General features: G+C 43.1%; 1 protein-coding gene across 1 annotated transcript in view; it reads left to right on the forward strand.

Annotated features, from left to right (window-relative positions):
• Positions 1 to 17,053, forward strand: part of rbm33a (RNA binding motif protein 33a) — a 26,374-nt gene that overhangs the window by 6,488 nt on the left and 2,833 nt on the right. The window contains exons 3-17 of the mRNA XM_005722772.2: positions 108 to 156; positions 563 to 636; positions 735 to 1,041; positions 2,764 to 2,916; positions 3,271 to 3,445; positions 3,625 to 3,839; positions 5,533 to 5,851; positions 7,450 to 7,511; positions 10,097 to 10,226; positions 10,596 to 10,960; positions 11,374 to 11,637; positions 11,808 to 12,113; positions 13,057 to 13,884; positions 15,616 to 15,792; positions 16,576 to 16,761. Of these exons, the coding sequence (XP_005722829.1) occupies positions 108 to 156; positions 563 to 636; positions 735 to 1,041; positions 2,764 to 2,916; positions 3,271 to 3,445; positions 3,625 to 3,839; positions 5,533 to 5,851; positions 7,450 to 7,511; positions 10,097 to 10,226; positions 10,596 to 10,960; positions 11,374 to 11,637; positions 11,808 to 12,113; positions 13,057 to 13,884; positions 15,616 to 15,792; positions 16,576 to 16,761 (3,610 nt within the window). The remainder of the gene's footprint in view (positions 1 to 107; positions 157 to 562; positions 637 to 734; positions 1,042 to 2,763; positions 2,917 to 3,270; positions 3,446 to 3,624; positions 3,840 to 5,532; positions 5,852 to 7,449; positions 7,512 to 10,096; positions 10,227 to 10,595; positions 10,961 to 11,373; positions 11,638 to 11,807; positions 12,114 to 13,056; positions 13,885 to 15,615; positions 15,793 to 16,575; positions 16,762 to 17,053) is intronic.

Below are 17,053 nucleotides of genomic sequence, written 5' to 3' on the forward strand. Positions count from 1 at the left end.
CTTGCTAGTTGAATAGAGAGTTGACAGTATTATGTAAGGCAGTATTAAGTAACATGCTGATGTCTAACTCTACTCACCTGTCATTGTTTGTCTTTTTGCTACAAAAGTGATTTGGAAGAGGATTTGTTGGAAGAGGACTGGCTGTCAGGTAAAAAGGTAAGAATAAGCTAAAAGCTTTTAAAAGTCACATTTTTTTGCTGTGTGTGCTTTGTGCCAAGCTGTTGGTATGGTTTCTCTGCTTAAAAACCGGAAAACAACATCCTAAACATTAGTTGATGGTGTTTGTGGAACATTTAGAAAGTGATGCGATCAGTGGATTTGTAGCAGGTGGCTCCTCCACAGGGGGAATTGTTGATGTGAACCAGGAGGAAGTACAGTGGACAAAAAAGCACTCTGTTGACCTGTCCAGATTGCCTTCACCACATGGGAATAGAGCATCCTTTGGGGTTGGAGGTGGTCCCCTGCCCCCACACCTTAAACAGACACAACAACACACGCACACATCTAAAGAACAGTATGTTTAACACCATAATGGCCCTGTTTGTTTGTTTGTTTGTTTCAGAATCCATCAGAAATGTCAGATGAAGAGCTGAATGATGATCTTCTCAGAAGTGATGATGAAGACGTAGATCAAAGGTAATCCACTTATATCTGTGTCCTCATCTTTGCTTAGACTTCCATCATCCCTCATTTCTGTTTTATGGGATGTTAAAAATGTTTTCACTTCCTCTCAGTGGTCAGGATATCAGCCTCAATACCACATATACCCTGGGCACATCCTATGACCAGCAGGACAACTCACAGGAAGCAGACTATACCGATGACGTTGTGAACCTCGGTGCAGAGGGCTGCGAAGAAGGGGATGTGGAGGAGTACCAGCAAGAGGATGAGGCATATACAGAGGAATATGGCCAAGAAGATGGCGCAGAGATTTCCGAAGACCAAATGGGTTACGCTGGAGAGCCAGCAGAGGCTGACGACGACTATCAGGATGGTGTGCTAAACATCCAAATCAATGAGCCTATTGATGGTGAATTTCAAGTGAGTTCTCACATTTCCTCAGTTGTTCAAATCTATGCCTAAACACACACACATTTCTCTCCCCCTTTTCTGCCCAGCTCTATTGTGTCCAAGAGATAATGTCAATTTTCTTGTCTCAGTACAGGGTCAGTCAGGATTGAAAATCTATTCAGGAGAAGGAGATGTTGGTCGGTGTTTTTTGGCAGGGGAGGATTAGATTCATTATCACTTCCTGCCAGTTAATTTCTCCATCTTGCTGACAAAGTTTTGTTGACAGCTTGTTTGGCGTGAGGTAATGCTCTGCTGTCGCCTCCAAATCCCTGTGCCATTGTGACCTTGGGCCTTGTATCTTTGGGGGAGTAAGAAGCTGCTTTGTGTCAGGGAGATGTGCTGCCAATCGGCAGAGGTTAATGTGGGGGGCTTTTATCTCTGCCTTTAGACTGGATCTGATAAAGTCTCATGCAGGTGAAAAGATTATTGACCTTCCCGAGGACACTCCATACAGTTTTCTAATGATTGATGTGAGTTTCCCTTTTATTCGTTTTCCTTTCCTCTTAGCCTGGGCTAAGAGGATCAAAGATAAGACCAGATCCATGTGCAAATGTCTGTTATGCTCCATTTACCATGGTGTGATTGTGTGTGTCACCTGACAGAGATATATTAGCCTACCGTCTTTCTCCAAACAACGATAAGATGTTGACCTTCTTAGCACAAGTGGCTGCCTATTTTGGATTGGATATTTTGGAGATGTCTGCAGGTGTGGAGGTGTATTTCAGCTATCTGCAATGCCTGTTTACAAGGTCACTAGACTGCATGGCCTTGACATTTTGCTCACTGTGGTATTCATTGAGCATTTTGTGGAACAGTTTAAAGGATTAAGCTGTTCTTGTGCCTCCCTTGGGGCTTACTGTCCATCCGCCTGGTTTGGTTGGAATACCCCCCCCTCCCCCCCCTTTTCTGCCTTTTTACGTGGCGCTGCTGCTGGCAGGTTAATGGAGCACAACACCTAACATCACCTAACATCACTGCAAGACATACAATCTGACCTTATTCAGCCATTGGTATTTGTTAGAGGGTATTGTGCAGTTCGGATGCTGGAATCGCTGGCAGCTCATATTCCAGCTATATTGCACCTTTTGTGTGTTGATTTTTTTTTTTTTTTTTTGACTGAGTTGTGTATTTGGATCACAGCTCAGTGTTTGCATCATGGGTTGAAGTGAAATCAGCGTGGACAGTAACGGAGTGATTTGTGAGGAGTCAGTCAATGATATTTTCACCATCATTGAAGCGGGGAGGAGTGTTTTTATCTGCGCCTGCATTTCTGTATATCATGTCAAACATTTACATCTCATTGAATTTCAAATGCTGTCAGGAATAGTAATGAAGCCTTGCTCCTACTGTTATGATAATTTGGGTTTGGAAGGGGTGGGGTTGTCTGGTGCCTCCCCAAAAACCTCACCATAGCATTTTTATTTTATTTATTTTTTTTGTCCTTTTTTAATGAGAAAAGTTGAAATTTTATCAATCTGCACTGCAAAGTATGTCATCATGTCACCTCTTGCGTTCATTTCAGCTCTTAGTGATGGGAAAAAAGATAATCTATAACAGCATTTTTATTAAACAGAATGTTTTTTTTATTTTCAACAGAAACAGGAAAAATAAAAAATTATTTGCTCATTGCCGGTCCTAATCAGAAATCTGTTGTCAATTTATTGATGCATATTAACCGTTTCATCTTTAAAGGATGAAGAATACGAAACCCCCTATGGTGATGAGCCTCTTGATGAAGATGGAGCCCAGCAGGAGGAGGGCGCAGGGGAGGACACAGAGGAGGTGGAGGGAAATCAGCAGAATGAAGACACTGCTGAAGGGAATCGAGTCTATGACATGGAGGAGGTATTCTGAAGCCAGCTTCTTTTAGATTCATTGTTTTTATTTCAGTGTTGAAACGGGATGAACAAGTGGTGCTACAACTTCACATGGTACAATCAAGCTTGAGGGCTGGCTTTGTTAGCTAGGAATGCATAGAGCTTGATTGGTAGCAATGGGAGTATATGCTTTAACCTTCTGGCTACTGGCCCCCAACTGTTGGTGTATATTCAATAAACACCAGCATGAATTTTAGGATGTCCTTTCATGCAATAAAGCCAATGATGAAATTAAACACAGCAAGCCACAGAGTAAAAATGGTGAAGCAAATGTTAGGATAGGAGACGTCTTCTGTTTCTAACATCGGAGCATGTCCTTCAGGGTGAAAATGAGGCTGTGCGAGAAAAAGAAGAAGAAACAAAGGAGGAATCGGATGAAGAAGACGAGGAAGATGAAGAGTCTGGCCGCATAAGGTTCAAATCTGAAAGAAAGGAGGGCGTTGTTGTGCGCCTGGCAGATGCAGGCTCCAAAAGGCGGAACATCCCTGAAACACTAGGTACAAATTATTCCTACTGGGAATAATTTATTCTGTATCCACTGACAGCCTGAATGCTTAAAGATGCTGAAACATTGAATCTCTCTAAACTCTTATAGGCTTCATTTACATTACTTAAACTTCCGTTGATTTAAGTTTAATGTATGAATGCCTCCTTTTCCTGTTCCACGTATAAACAGAACTGTCAGAGAAGGCCAAGCGAGATTTGATGGAATTCGAGGAGCAAGAACGGCAGAAGAAACAAAATCGTCACGGAGGCAGAGGCCGAGGTGGGGGACGAGGAGGCAGAGGAAGAGGAGGCTTCCCAGGGTTTGAAATGGGAGATTATAGAGGAGGAAACCGAGGAAGAATGAACGACCAGAGATTCCCCCCGATGGGAAACATGGGCATGCAGGTAAAGCACTGTCAAGTCATCCACCTGAATGTTTTTAAAGCGTTCTCCTATTAGGCTACACAGACCATTGCATCACTCAGTACTGTGTCACTTCACTGTAAGGGAGCATGAGGGCTTCACTGAATAAGATGATTTGAAATGGCTCAACTTTTTACCTCCTTGTATTCGTCACAGTTACAAGGCAGCGTGTCTAAGTACTTGACATGTATTTATTTTGCTGCTGCTCTCCTTCCTATCTAAAACCACCACAGCAATGGTTGATTACACATGGAAAGAAAGTCAAAGCACTCTCTGCTCTCCTGTAGTCAGTGATATATGGATTATAGAAAATGATTTAGCAGTTGTTCATTTAGACAGCATTATAAAAAATTGTTTGCTCTTTACACAGGACTGAGCTCCAACCATTTAATCTTTTGATATACATTTATTATTGGTGAAAAAGTCACATTGAGCATGTACCATAATGTGCATGTGTATGTGCAAGTAACTAATACTTTTTCAGCACATCCTGGGCCTTTTTATACACTGGTATATGATATAAATAGTTACAATGTAAATTAATTTTATCAAATAAAAATGTTATTCTTTTTTTTTAATAAAACAAACTGTGCAGGTGTGTTGGGTTTCTTTACGTTTTTAGATCAAGGCTTCAGGTAACAAATAAAAGTATGAGTTGGGTGTTTCCCCCGTTGTTCACAGCTTGAGACTGATTAAAGTGATTCTTTTTCAAGGCTAGATGAAATCCAACTCCAGCACTGCATTATTTTAGGTTGTATTAATTAGTGTTAATAGGCTTTAAAATTCAAAACCAAACGTAAACACTGGAAATGAAAATTTAATGGCACAGGGATGACATGCCAACACCACAAACATCCTGCTGGCTGCCGTTAATGAGTGTGTGCTTTTTACAAGGCACTCTAGTTGTCAGGCTTAACTATTTGACTAATTTGGTCACTGGCATGTTTGTTTGTTTGTTTGCTCGGTAAACATATTGACCAATTATCAAGGACCCATTTGAAACATCACCTAACTATATAATTATTTTTTTGATGCATCGATGGCAGGGATATTCCAGTGGTAGCAGGTGGCATGACTTTTAAGTGTTGGCTTTGTTTGTTTTTCTTAATTTTTGTAGCATATTTCAAAGATTTTATATTTTTATTGAATGAAGGTAGATGAAATCTAACGCTGGGTTCACAGTGCAAAAATTGTCTACCTCTAATGATGGTCACTGTGGCAGAGTTAGCGATCATAGTCATTAAAAACCTGCCTTTTTGTAACTGAGAGACATGACGGAGTACTTGCTCTTTCTCCTTTATTAATCATGATTGCACATGATATCTATTGAGCTACACTGGCAGCATCATTCCTGTTTTACTTTGCTCATAATGGTCAACCTCACAAAATATTCTGACATAGCACGTTGTCAGGACAGTTGCTCCAGTTTCGATTAACAGTGAAGCCTACATCATCTGTATGAGGCCACAATCAGGCTGTTATCACAGAGTCTGAACCCAGCATAAAGAAAACAGACGTACATCCTATTTCTACCATACTGTCTTTGCTCTTGCTGTTGAATTGACTTGTTGGTGTGTCCTCGCATCATAGCAGAATCCAAAAGGTCGGAAGGTGTTTTGACGGGTTGTTTTGGTTTTCCCTCCTCTCTGCTTTCCTTTCTCTTTCCAATTAACAGCAGTCCTCGCGAATGCTTCCTCCTCATCAGTCTCATCAGCAGCAGCTGCATTCCCCGCAGCACCACCCCTCACGTCCAAGCGGACCGCCTCACTTCCAAGATCACGGGCGTCCGCTTCCTCAGCAGCCCCTTCAGCCCCTCATCCCTCCGCACATGTCTCATCGCTCCCCGCCGCTGCGACCTCAGATGGAGCCGCCACCACGACTGATGAATTCCCCGCCACCCAACTTCCCTCCACATCACCAGCAACAGGCTCCACAACCTAAGAACATCCACATTAACCCCCACTTCAGAGGGCCTGCAACGTCACCCGTTCAAGGTACCTTTCTCCAGCGTCAACCCAGTGCTTTCTGGGTGACTTTTGTTATTTAACCTAATATATCCCTCTTATTCAGTTTTTCTTTGGATTAGTGTTAAAACTAAAATTGCTGGAGAACTTATATATTCAACAGTTCTGTCCATTAACAAGGGGATCAAGCCAATCTCTCATAATTATATACACATTTACAAGTTTTAATGCATAAGAAACCACATTGCTTTAGAGAGTCGTATTTGTTGTGTGCAACTTTTTGGAGTCAAAGACATAACACACAAAAAATCGAGAAATTGACAGGAAACTGAGAATCCCACCTGCGCACAAAGTCAGTCAAACGGTGACTTCATTAGCATTTCCAGTGTTTGTTATTATAGCTTCAGTGTCTGCAAATAATCTGTAAGTGGAAAAAATTAGTTTATTGAACAGTTTTCGATGCATAAACTTCAAGTGAGCAACACAGCGTTTTGCCCCGGGTCCTTGTCCGGCAAACCTCTCGGCTGTGAGGTGGGGAGGGAACCCCCACTCAGTGTAGCCACACACGCCTGAGGCTGCGACCGAGCCAGTCTGCCATCCCATTAGTGATGATGGTCAGTTCTTCATCTTTGGGCCGTGGTAGTAATTGTAACTGATGGTTTCTTATAAACTCAGTGAAGTTACAAGAGGCTGTTTATCTATTTGCCTGTTTATTAAACCACAGTAACTGGCAATGGATACTGTTAGACATCTTTAATTTAAAAACAAAACAAAAAACAGGAAATGAACACAGATTAAGGACAAAGATAAAAGTTAATCTAGAAGTTGAAAATCTAGGCTTTGGCCTGGCTTTCATATGCTGCGAAAACCAAGCTAAAACCCAAATTAAGCCATGTTTCTTTATGGTGGCTGGAAATGTATTTAAACACTTTTTAGAGTAGATTCACAAAATTATGCCATATATGACCCGATGAGATGTCTTAAATTTGTTAGTATGGGCAGTGAAGATGAACAGTGTTACAATAACTCAAGTATGCATTCATTCACTGAGATGGGTTATCCGGCCTGTCTGTCCAGGCCGAGATTGAAATTGTGTTAGGAAAGCGTGTGCAGTGTGGGCTGTGCTCCCAAGAGAAAGGCATTTGCTGGAAGATCTGGGGGTGCCTGAGGTTAGGATTGTGTGTGCATATGTGTGCAAGTGCATTTTATTTATTTATTTTTGTACATCTGTGTTGTGTAGTTTATATGTTCCACTTTAATTTTCTTTACCAGTGCTGGATGTTGGCATATGGTTTCACCAATGCTTATTAAGAAAATCCCATTAAAAAAATAACATTTCAAACAATAAGAAATTTCTTCTTTTATATTTGTTGATTCAAGCAAGTATTTACTATTTCCTTGAGCTCCCTGGTCTGTACCTAACTGGGGAGGGGTCAGATTTGTGCAGCAACACTGAGCTAAAATTTTACATGTACCCCTGACTAAGAGCCTTTAGCATGGATATGTCTAATGGTCTCCTTCCTTTCTACAATCACCACCCTCTCTCTCTGCCTACTGCCTCTCATTTTCATTTTCTCCCCCTCCCCCTCCTCCTCCTCCTCTTGCTCTCTTTCTACCTCTCATTGCAGTGCCCTTGATGCCTCCTGCTCAGAGCCAGCCCAGACCTGCTGTGGGTCCTCAGAGGTTCCCTGTGAGTAGCAGCTGCTCCTCTACCTCTCTTTCGCCTCACTTTCTCTCCTCCTTCACACGGTTAGCGTCCCTTTTAGTGAGGGCAATATCATTACTTCAATTAGCCTGTCTGCCCAGGCCAAATACTGTTAAAGAAAATCTGTAAACACTGATAGGAGCCTGGCTGCACAACTGGAAATACGTGATAGGGGCTTTAGGCGGTCGACTTTTAGAGGTTGGGGCTGCAGTGGCGGGACTTACTTAGTAGCTCTTTATGGATGGGCTGGGGCTCAGACTAGTCAGCTTGGCATATAATGGAATTGTGAAACCAGGATATACTGCCAGTTAAAATTCACTTTCCACAAGTTTGTATCCCAAAGGCACAGAGACCTTTTTCGAACAGTATCTAAATTAGTGAAACGGGGTGGTGGTTTGATGGGGCTCGGGTGTACCACATATTGCAAAGGCAGAATTTCACGTCAGACGGGCTGAGCTTAAGTCGGTGATTTCCTGAAAGAAAAGGTCCTTTATTTCACTCACAAAGAGCCCATCCAAGACATGACAGAAATGCCTTTAAAGTAATTACTGTATTGAAGGAAATCACTCGCTAGAAAGTCACCCAGGGTGCCTTAAGTTACTCCATCCTTCTACTTAATGATGCTCAGGCATCAGGTGGTGCTGGTACTGACTGACATCTTTCTGGAGAGCGCCTTTTATATGGATTTATGCAAATGAGCCATTGGAAATGGCTGCATCCAATTGCGCTCATGTGAATTTACAACCCTGCTGCCAGATGCCAGACCTCTGCACAGTAGTCGGTCTTTGTCAAAAATGTATTTTTATTTACACAAATTTCTGGCCTTTAGTGTCAGTATCACAGCATTCCGGTTTCTTGAGGTCTGTGATTGTGCTGGTTATTGATGGCACCATAGCAAAGAGCTATTTTGGCAGTACAAGGGTGGGTTGGAAAGGTATCCAGACAACTGGACTGATGAACAGCATAGTGTTGGATTCCCCAGCTGTCAATTGCATTTAGGCTGGTGTTGCCAAGGACACAATTTGAAATGCAGGTGACATACCAGCCGGCAACATCCCATTTATCGGCGGGCACCTGATTACTCATGATTATCATACATTATCATCCCATCAAATTTAATTGTTAATAGGCCAGGCGAATTGGGGGTCATAGCCTCTAGTATTACTGCATTAAATTTTTGCTGGTGGAGACAGGTTTTGAAATATTAATCTCAACACCAATTAAAGTCATTATTATGAATATTTTTACTCTTCACACATTGAGTTTCACCACAAAAGAGCTGCAACTAAGGATTATTTTGACAATTATTTTGATTTGGTGCCCGTTCTCAGTTAAATATTGATTAATGTTAATGGAAAAACCAGGAAATAGCCAAGCATGCGCTTTCTATCTGCTCAAAGCTAACTGTTAAAGTCAGAAAGCTTGTGTTGTCTTAAACCTAAACAACAAATGCGTTTTAAAAAATTATCCGATGATGAGTCGTGTCTGAGAAAGAGACGCCTGCTCTGCAGACACTTTGTAGGAATCTTTTCTCTTTAGCTATTATTAATTTACAGCAGTGTTCACTACTTTGAAAATAGCACAAGTAGTAAATGATATCAGTCTTATGTTAAACCCAGAAACAAAAACTCAAGTTTCCATTCTTTGTTATATAGTTTGACATTTGGCCCATCTCTGTTATATTTGTCACGGTTATCCCATCACACTAAGCACTGTCCTTGCATCAGTTACATACCGAGTCGACTGTTTATCAAGGATTAGACGTGAGAGGATGAGCCGTGTTATTCGAGAGGTATTATATGGACACTGGAGTCCTCATTGTGCAAACCTGCCTGCCTGACCTTTCAGAATGGCATGATTGTGCCCCCATTGTGATCCTCAGTCTTTGTAATCTCTTTGATTAACTTTATGTTAAGCAAGTTTTTGGGACTCTGGCCTTCTAGCTTTCTAACACCTCTTCTCTCTAAATACCTCCACACAGCAGTGGAATAAAGATGGATTAAGCCTTGATAGCATCTTAAGTAATTTACAATAGGCTTGGAGGAGGCAAGCAGCCCATTTGTGGAAGTGGCACGTGTTGAATAGCAGGTTAATTTTTCAACAGAGATGGATGTTTAAAAGAATAAAGGAGACAGTTATGAGGGGGATTCGAATTCCAAGGAGGGATTAAATGGTTATCTAGTTTTCCTTGGAAGATAGATTGGGTGTGGTGTGCATGCGATGAGTGGAAAGCTGTCTAACATACAAAGTGGTTGAAACAAAGATGAGGGCACTTATCCCCTCCTGAAATACCCTTTCCTTGTTAGAAAAAAAGCCTTTTAGAAGCCCAGAGTAGCATTAATGCAGGTTTGCTCACAAATTCATGCTGAAGGGTTTCTTTAATATTGGCATGCATATTGATGTTTACAACTCAAGATTCTGCATCTTTTTAATGACCCTAGCACCTCAATTACAAGCGCTTTCTGCCCAATGCAATACCTCACAAATTCCCATTTTTCATTAGTTTAATTTGTTTGTGATTATTGAGTTCCCAGAATGGCCTATAATTCATGAGTTTTGTGTTTTCCCAGGGACCGGGAGACTTTCAGCAGCACATGCCTGGTAATTTCGGTCAGCCCCAGCGGCCCCCTCATCACATGGAGCCCTTTAGGAACCAGCCACCTCAAGGCCCCCAGGACAGAGAACCCCTCTTTATGGGAGGTGAGTCTCACATCCAGCCTTGATGAGGATAACAAAGCTCTCTTAGCATATTTAACCCTGTTCATCATCACCTCTGGCGCTATACCTACAGGGTATGCTGCTAGCTTTCTGGTTAGCAGAACTCATGTAGAATTCATGTGTGTATATATTTATATACGTCAGAATGAAACCTGGAAATGGCATTATACATATTTCATTTGCAGAGTTAATAACCAACATGTTTGTTTTTCCGTTCACCTTGAGAGAGCTGGCTGTATCCGTTTTTCATGCTATAACAGTATACATCCGGAGTCTTAGTTACCGGTGTAGTCTCAAGGAAAGAAAGCTGACATCTCCCTTATGTTGTTGTTATTCCTCATGTGGAAACAGAGCGCACAGATTCAACACGGTTTCCAGGGCAGCACATGTTTGATCACCAGGGCCCCGGCCCTCTGATGAACAGCAGCAACAACCTCCACCAGCAGCAGCTGCCCAGCCAGGGCCACATGGGCTTCGGCCCACCAGGACCAGCCTTCAACCACCCGGGCCAGGGCCCGCTTGGACTGTTTGGGAGAGAACCCCCAAGACACAACATCCCTCCCCACCAAAATCACCCGGGAATGGTGAACTTAAATCAACAAGGTGGACCCCCCAACCAGCCCAGGCCTTTCATGGGCCCTCGTCAAGCTTTTGGCCAACAGGGGAACCTTTTCCCTCCTACACAAGTTCCGTTTGGGATGCAGGTACGACTAAGAGTAAGTGATTTCTATAACCACTAGATGTCTATGTGTATTTGTGTCTGTTTGTTTAGTGAATGTTTGTTTATTTAACCCTTTTTCTCCTCTTCTACCACAGTTAGACGTGCTTTCTAAATTCAATAATTTGGTCTGACTAGTAATCATATTCATTGCTGCTAAAGTGTTGAGGCTCTTGTGTTTGGCACTGCTGCATTTTGACTGGAGACATAGACAAGAGCGCCCTCTAGTGATTAAAGCATTATTTTAGTACTATTTAGTTGGATGTATGAGGACACAAGTTAGAGCTCAATTATGTAGAAATTTCTCGTTCCAATGTTGGGAACAACTTTCAGAAAAACTAGTCCTGTTCCTGTTGTTTCAGAAAAAGATGTGTTCATTGAGCTTTTCTTCTTTTCCTCCTAATTTTTCAGGGCTTAATGCACGGCCCTCCTGTTTCCCAGCTTCCACATCATGATCCGCTGTCACCCCATCAGCCCATGCACCAGCAGCAGCAACACCATAGGCAGGACTTACCCCACCATCAGCAGCCGCAGCTAAATCTCGGTGAGCCTCGCCCCATCATGCACCATGGCCAGAATCCTTTCCATCAACAGCAGGGGCATGGCAGCCCAAGGCAGATGAATCCCCGCCCTCTGAACCCCCAACAGCGCCACATGTCTAACAGGCAGAGAATGGTGAGTGATTAACATATTATCTCATTTATTTTATTCTTAAACTGGTCGCAGTTTAAGAATGAAAGAATAAAATGTTGCCATCGTTGTTATATGTATCGCGTCTATTTTTAATCAGTAAATAAAAACTGAGCTAAATGGTTTGAAAACACAAAATTTGGCCTTTTCTTCAGAACACACCTGTCTCCAAGCAAATGCAGCAGCGCAACAGCAACCTGCGTGAGCTCCCTGTAGCACCTGGCAACACAAACACGAACAGCGCCCGCCCTGCCACCACCCCCACCTCCCCCGCTGCCAACATCAAGCCTGTTGCCAGGACAACACAGGGGATGCGTCCTGGGCAGAACACTCAGCCGATGCCTGACGGTGGCAAAGGAAGAGGCCAAGCTGTTGCGAAGACTGAATCACAGCCTGAGGGAGCAGGCAGGACAGTTGTTCGCAAGGAAATTCCACGCACGCCGTCCGGCGTGACACCACAGGTCAGGACTCGAAGATCAAATTTTTGTTGTTTTTTTTTTTTTTTTGATCATAGACAAGGACAAAAGAAGTAAATTTTAAAAAATGAGCATGTTTGGATAATACATAATGTGTTTATAGTAATGTGATGATTTTTTTTTCCAAATACACTTTTTTATAAATCCTCTGGTATACAACACAGTGTCAAAAATGTTATTTGCAGCATTGTTTTTCCTGCATCATGAAATTCAAACCATCGTAAGCTCGTGTCCCAAAAGTAAAAGAAGGAAATCGGTGTTAGAGATGAACATTTCAAGCTAAAATACTCTAAAGTAGTCATAGGAAGCTATTTGACTATTCAAAGATTACCCCTCGGCACCCACTCTCATATGACTGTGGATATATATGCTCTATATACCTGGAAAACTATGGAGTGGTTGTTGTCATTCATTCTTTAGAACTTTTTAATGGCCATAGATGTTTTTTTTTTCTTTTTTTTGTTTGTATCAGAGCATCTAATATGTGTCTAGTAATTGTTAGTGAAGGCGGTATTCTTCTGTTTTAGTTAGAATTTATAATAGGCTTGGAGGAGACTGGCAGACAACTTATAATTTCATTGCTGCCACCTTCTGGTAGTACTATTGCATTACATGCTACTAGATGCCAGTAAAAACAGGGGAATATTAATATATAATAATAATACTATACATTATTTTTAAAGTAATGTAATCTAAAAACATTGATGTGTGTAATAAGTACAAAAAATTACTTGCTGTATACTAAAGTCTTTGGATTTTTACTTGCTAAAAATTCACCAAAAACCAAATCATATATTTGCTGATGACATTTTCACATGCTTTAGACTTAATGCCCAACCCAAGCAATAATGATTAAAATAAGACACAGTGCTACATCCAGGAAGTGAAGTGTGGCAGGCATATTTCCAGCTTGTGTTTTGTGCTACAGGATCCTGATGAGGATGAGGAGACACGGCAGTATCGTCTGAAGATTGAGGAGCAGAAGCGTCTGAGAGAGGAGATTCTAAAGAGGAAGGAGATGCGACGGCAGATGCAGGCTGGTGTCAGGAAGAAGGAGCTGCTTGAAAGACTTAATGCCCAGGCACCAAGCCAAGGCACCACTACTACACAAGCTCAGCCCGAGCAACCAAATAAGCAAATACCACACCCTGTACCTCCAGCACAACAACAGCAGCAGCAGCGGCAGCAGCAACCACCACCAGAACACAAACCACAACAGCAACTGCAACCACAACAGCAACTGCAACCACAACAGCAACTGCAACCACAACAGCAACTGCAACCACAACAGCAACTGCAACCACAACAGCAAAGACAGTTTCCTCAGAGAACACAACAATCAGTAAATCCCACATTAAAGCTTGGCAATATAGGTAACACCATCCCTCCCAGCAGTGCTGCTCAGACCCCCGCGCCCCGTCCCAATGTCAGGACACGGCTGCAGATGGTAAAAGGCAGCATTCAGCAGCAACAGCCTGCCCGGCCTGTTAAGCAACCCCAACAAAATCAGCTGCAGCCAGTGCAGCAGCGAAGAAACAGCGCTTTGCAGAACGTAAACCGACCTGGTGCTCCGATCCAAACCATTCAAGTTCCTCAAAGGAACGTACCTGATACTCCTTCAGCGAGTCCAGCCCTGGCTCAGGCTCAAGGACCTAAACTTGGCGCTAAAAGAACTGTGATGCAGCGGGCAAGGAGTACTAGCTTCGAGCGCCAGCAGGTGCCGCAAAAAGTCAGAGTCGTCAAACTTTCAGGAGCGGTGAGCATATGATTTCATTTTTATCCTACACCTCTTTGCCTGTTTTGGTTTGACATTTATTTGATCCTCTTCAGCAGATTTTACCCACATGGGAAACTGCACAGTTTTGAAAGGAAATGCCACTGATTGCCCTCACTGTCTGTGTTGCAGTCCAGATGATATCTAACCTATGGGAATGACATAGTGATGTCTGTGTCATTTTGGAAAAATTGATCTGTTAAGAGTTTCCTCTCTTAAGCTTTGGGATCTGGTATTTAAGCCACAGTGTCTTTACATACATTTTACCTAGAGAACACAGAAAGCCTGGAGGCATTAAAAGAGAGCAATATGACATTTATCTGTGGAGTTGGGGACACCTCATCACTGCTCCTAAAGGTTGATATCCTCTTTTCAGGACAGAAGAGTATTCTTTTAATGATAAAGGCCTCGGAGGGGGTAAAATAGGAATGACGGTAACGGCGGTAAAGTCCAGAATTACCACTGCTGTCTGTTTTTGTACTTGCTTGATAAGTTACTGCTGTGGCCTTAATTGCACATTAATCTTTATTGAAAAACCACAAAAGCGTGCATGTTAAACATTCATACTTGTCACTGATGAGATGTGTTGGTGGGATATGATAGTATTTGAAATAAGCTGCTTTTCGACTTCATCCCAGAGGATCAAGCCGCCGAGCCAAAATCACAGGCTGGCTGCAGATGAAGATAACTGGGTGTCAGCGCGTTAATGGAAACCTGCGCAGAGCTATCTGATGTAGCGCATCTTGGAGAAAAAAAGGGGAGTGGGATGTGAAGTGGGGAGAGAGAGAGATGGAAAGGGAAAGAAACGGCTAGGGCCCTATAGCAGCAGTGAAAAGAACATTCTCCAGGTGCTCTCTCTTCCACATTGTTCTGCTGTCATCAACGGGAGCTTGACAATGTTATCTCCTTTCCTTATTTTTCCTCACACTCTCTCTCTCCCTTTCTTGTCATCCCTCAGTTGCTTTTTTCCCTCAGCCCATCTCTCAGGTGCGAAGCAACAAAAGATGCCAATCCAAGACTCTTGTAATTAATCTTTTTTGGTTGAAGGTGGTGGCGGTGGGGGGAGAAACATAATACCTGTGTAAGAAAGTTGCCACTTTTGAGGATTTGGATTTGTATGGCTTAGGCACACAGATAAGAGGCAAATTATATTTTCATCAGGGATAATACAAAGCAGTGCAAAACACAAAAGCTGGGGAGGAGGGGAGCGCGCAAGGGAGATGGGGTACACATCGAGCTGCTGTCGTTTCAGTGTAATGCAGCTTAGCATTTGATGGGCGCAATCAGGAGCTGTGATTTCTATAGGAGGGATTAATCCATTTATTCTCAGCTGGGGACAGGTCAGAGATATCGCCTCTTTTCTTCCCTCGTATTGATCTGTCACATCTTTCTGCAGACTCGGGGAGGAGACGACCTTCAATTCCTCCCTGCATGTCAACACAGTTGAGCTGTGACTTTATTTGATAATGAGACCATCACCTTGTTGAGCTGATCTTTATTCTCCACAGCCTGGCGGATACGAATCCAGCGTCCAGTCCTGACGGATTTTAACATTGTAGATATGTCCTTGCATTTCTCCCAGTTGCCCATAAACCACTTTCCCCTAAATGCTTAATGTGCATAAGGTGATTTTAAAAAGTGGGAAGTTTATAATTAATTATTCTTGTTTTTTGAGATGCTAAATTAGTTTTGCCCTCCATCATTCCCATCCAGAGTGGAAAGGGGCCTGAGGCCACAAGCAGCCCAGTACAGGAACAAGGCGCCTGGCCAGCAGCTACGCTCAACCAGGGCATCCAAAGGAAAGTTACCATGACAGGACAACAGCAACAGGGACCAGGTGGACCGTCGCAGGCTAGCCGCGGGGGCATGGGCAACCCACAACAAAACAGGGTATGCTCAAAATGAGCTCTGTTTCTTTTGCGGTGTAGACACTAGAAAGAATTTCGCCTGAAATGTGATTATTAATGGAGGTCACTGCACATGCGATGGCAGTTCTGCTATAAAAGAAGCTGAAATGACTCCTGTAAAGTTGTCCTGTGCCAGTGGCACTCCTGTGGCATTCAGTAGACGTACCAATCGAGGAGTTGTAATAAGACAGGACAGTATGCCAGGTGCGGGAGTATTGACAGGCTGAAAATGGTGTAACACAGGGGGACTACACAAGGTCCCCTGGCCTCTCTGCACGCCTGTCACCGCCAGGCTCCTGTCACTGTTACCGTACTCACTGGCGCTGACAAGGTAAGGCAGCCACCATAACGCTTGCATGGCTCCTCTCCCTTTATGCTCCCCCGCCCCCCAACACATACAGACATATTCCCACTAGCTCCTCTCCTCTCTTCCTCCTCCCCTCCTCTTCTTCTTCCTCCCCCTCTGCTGCTGAAGCAACATATCTCTCACTCACAAGCTCATATGAAGATATGCCACGCCGCTTGCATCGTGTTCTGATGTTGATGTTCAATGCAGAAATATGACGAGTCAATCATGTGAAAGCGTGACAAGGCTGAGAGGTGTGAGAGGGAAACGTGTAGAATTTTAAAAATTTGCCTTTGTGCTCAGAAAACTCTCCACACGGCTGAATGCACCTGCGTGCCCGTTTTTAGGAGGAGAAGGTTCACTCTGTACATCTGTGGTCTCTCTCCCTGTTTTTAAAATGACTCCTTCCATCGGTTTTAGGTTGTTGTGTCAGGCCGGGGCCGAGGTAGAGGGGGTAGCCAGATGGGTCGAGGTCGTCCGATGCCCACCAGACAGAGCCAAAAGACTGATGAGAGTGAGCGCTGCACTGTGTCCATTGAAGGCCTCTCCTCATCTACAACCGATTTGCAGCTTAAGAACCTTCTGAGGTCCATCGGCCCAATAAAGGTGGGTACCAAATACATCACCCTAGAGAATATGGTGTATTTATATTGTGTTTCCATACCTCGTTGACATGGCTTGGCTAAAGCTGAATTTATGCATTGTTTTTACATTAAAGCCTCATACATCACACTATTAGGTGATCTGCTTTAATGGTCAGATTGTCCTGTTGTAACCCTTTAGGGATTGCCAGTCATTGATAGCATTGCTACTAAGGTAGGTTGGCAGAGAAGGTTAAAGTGGACCCCTTTAGAGTATACATGTGTATAGATACACTAAGTTATGAATCTTGGGGGTC

The sequence above is a fragment of the Pundamilia nyererei genome, unplaced genomic scaffold, assembly GCF_000239375.1.
Source record: "Pundamilia nyererei isolate P.nyererei 1_Seehausen unplaced genomic scaffold, PunNye1.0 scaffold00007, whole genome shotgun sequence".
NCBI lineage: Eukaryota > Metazoa > Chordata > Actinopteri > Cichliformes > Cichlidae > Pundamilia > Pundamilia nyererei.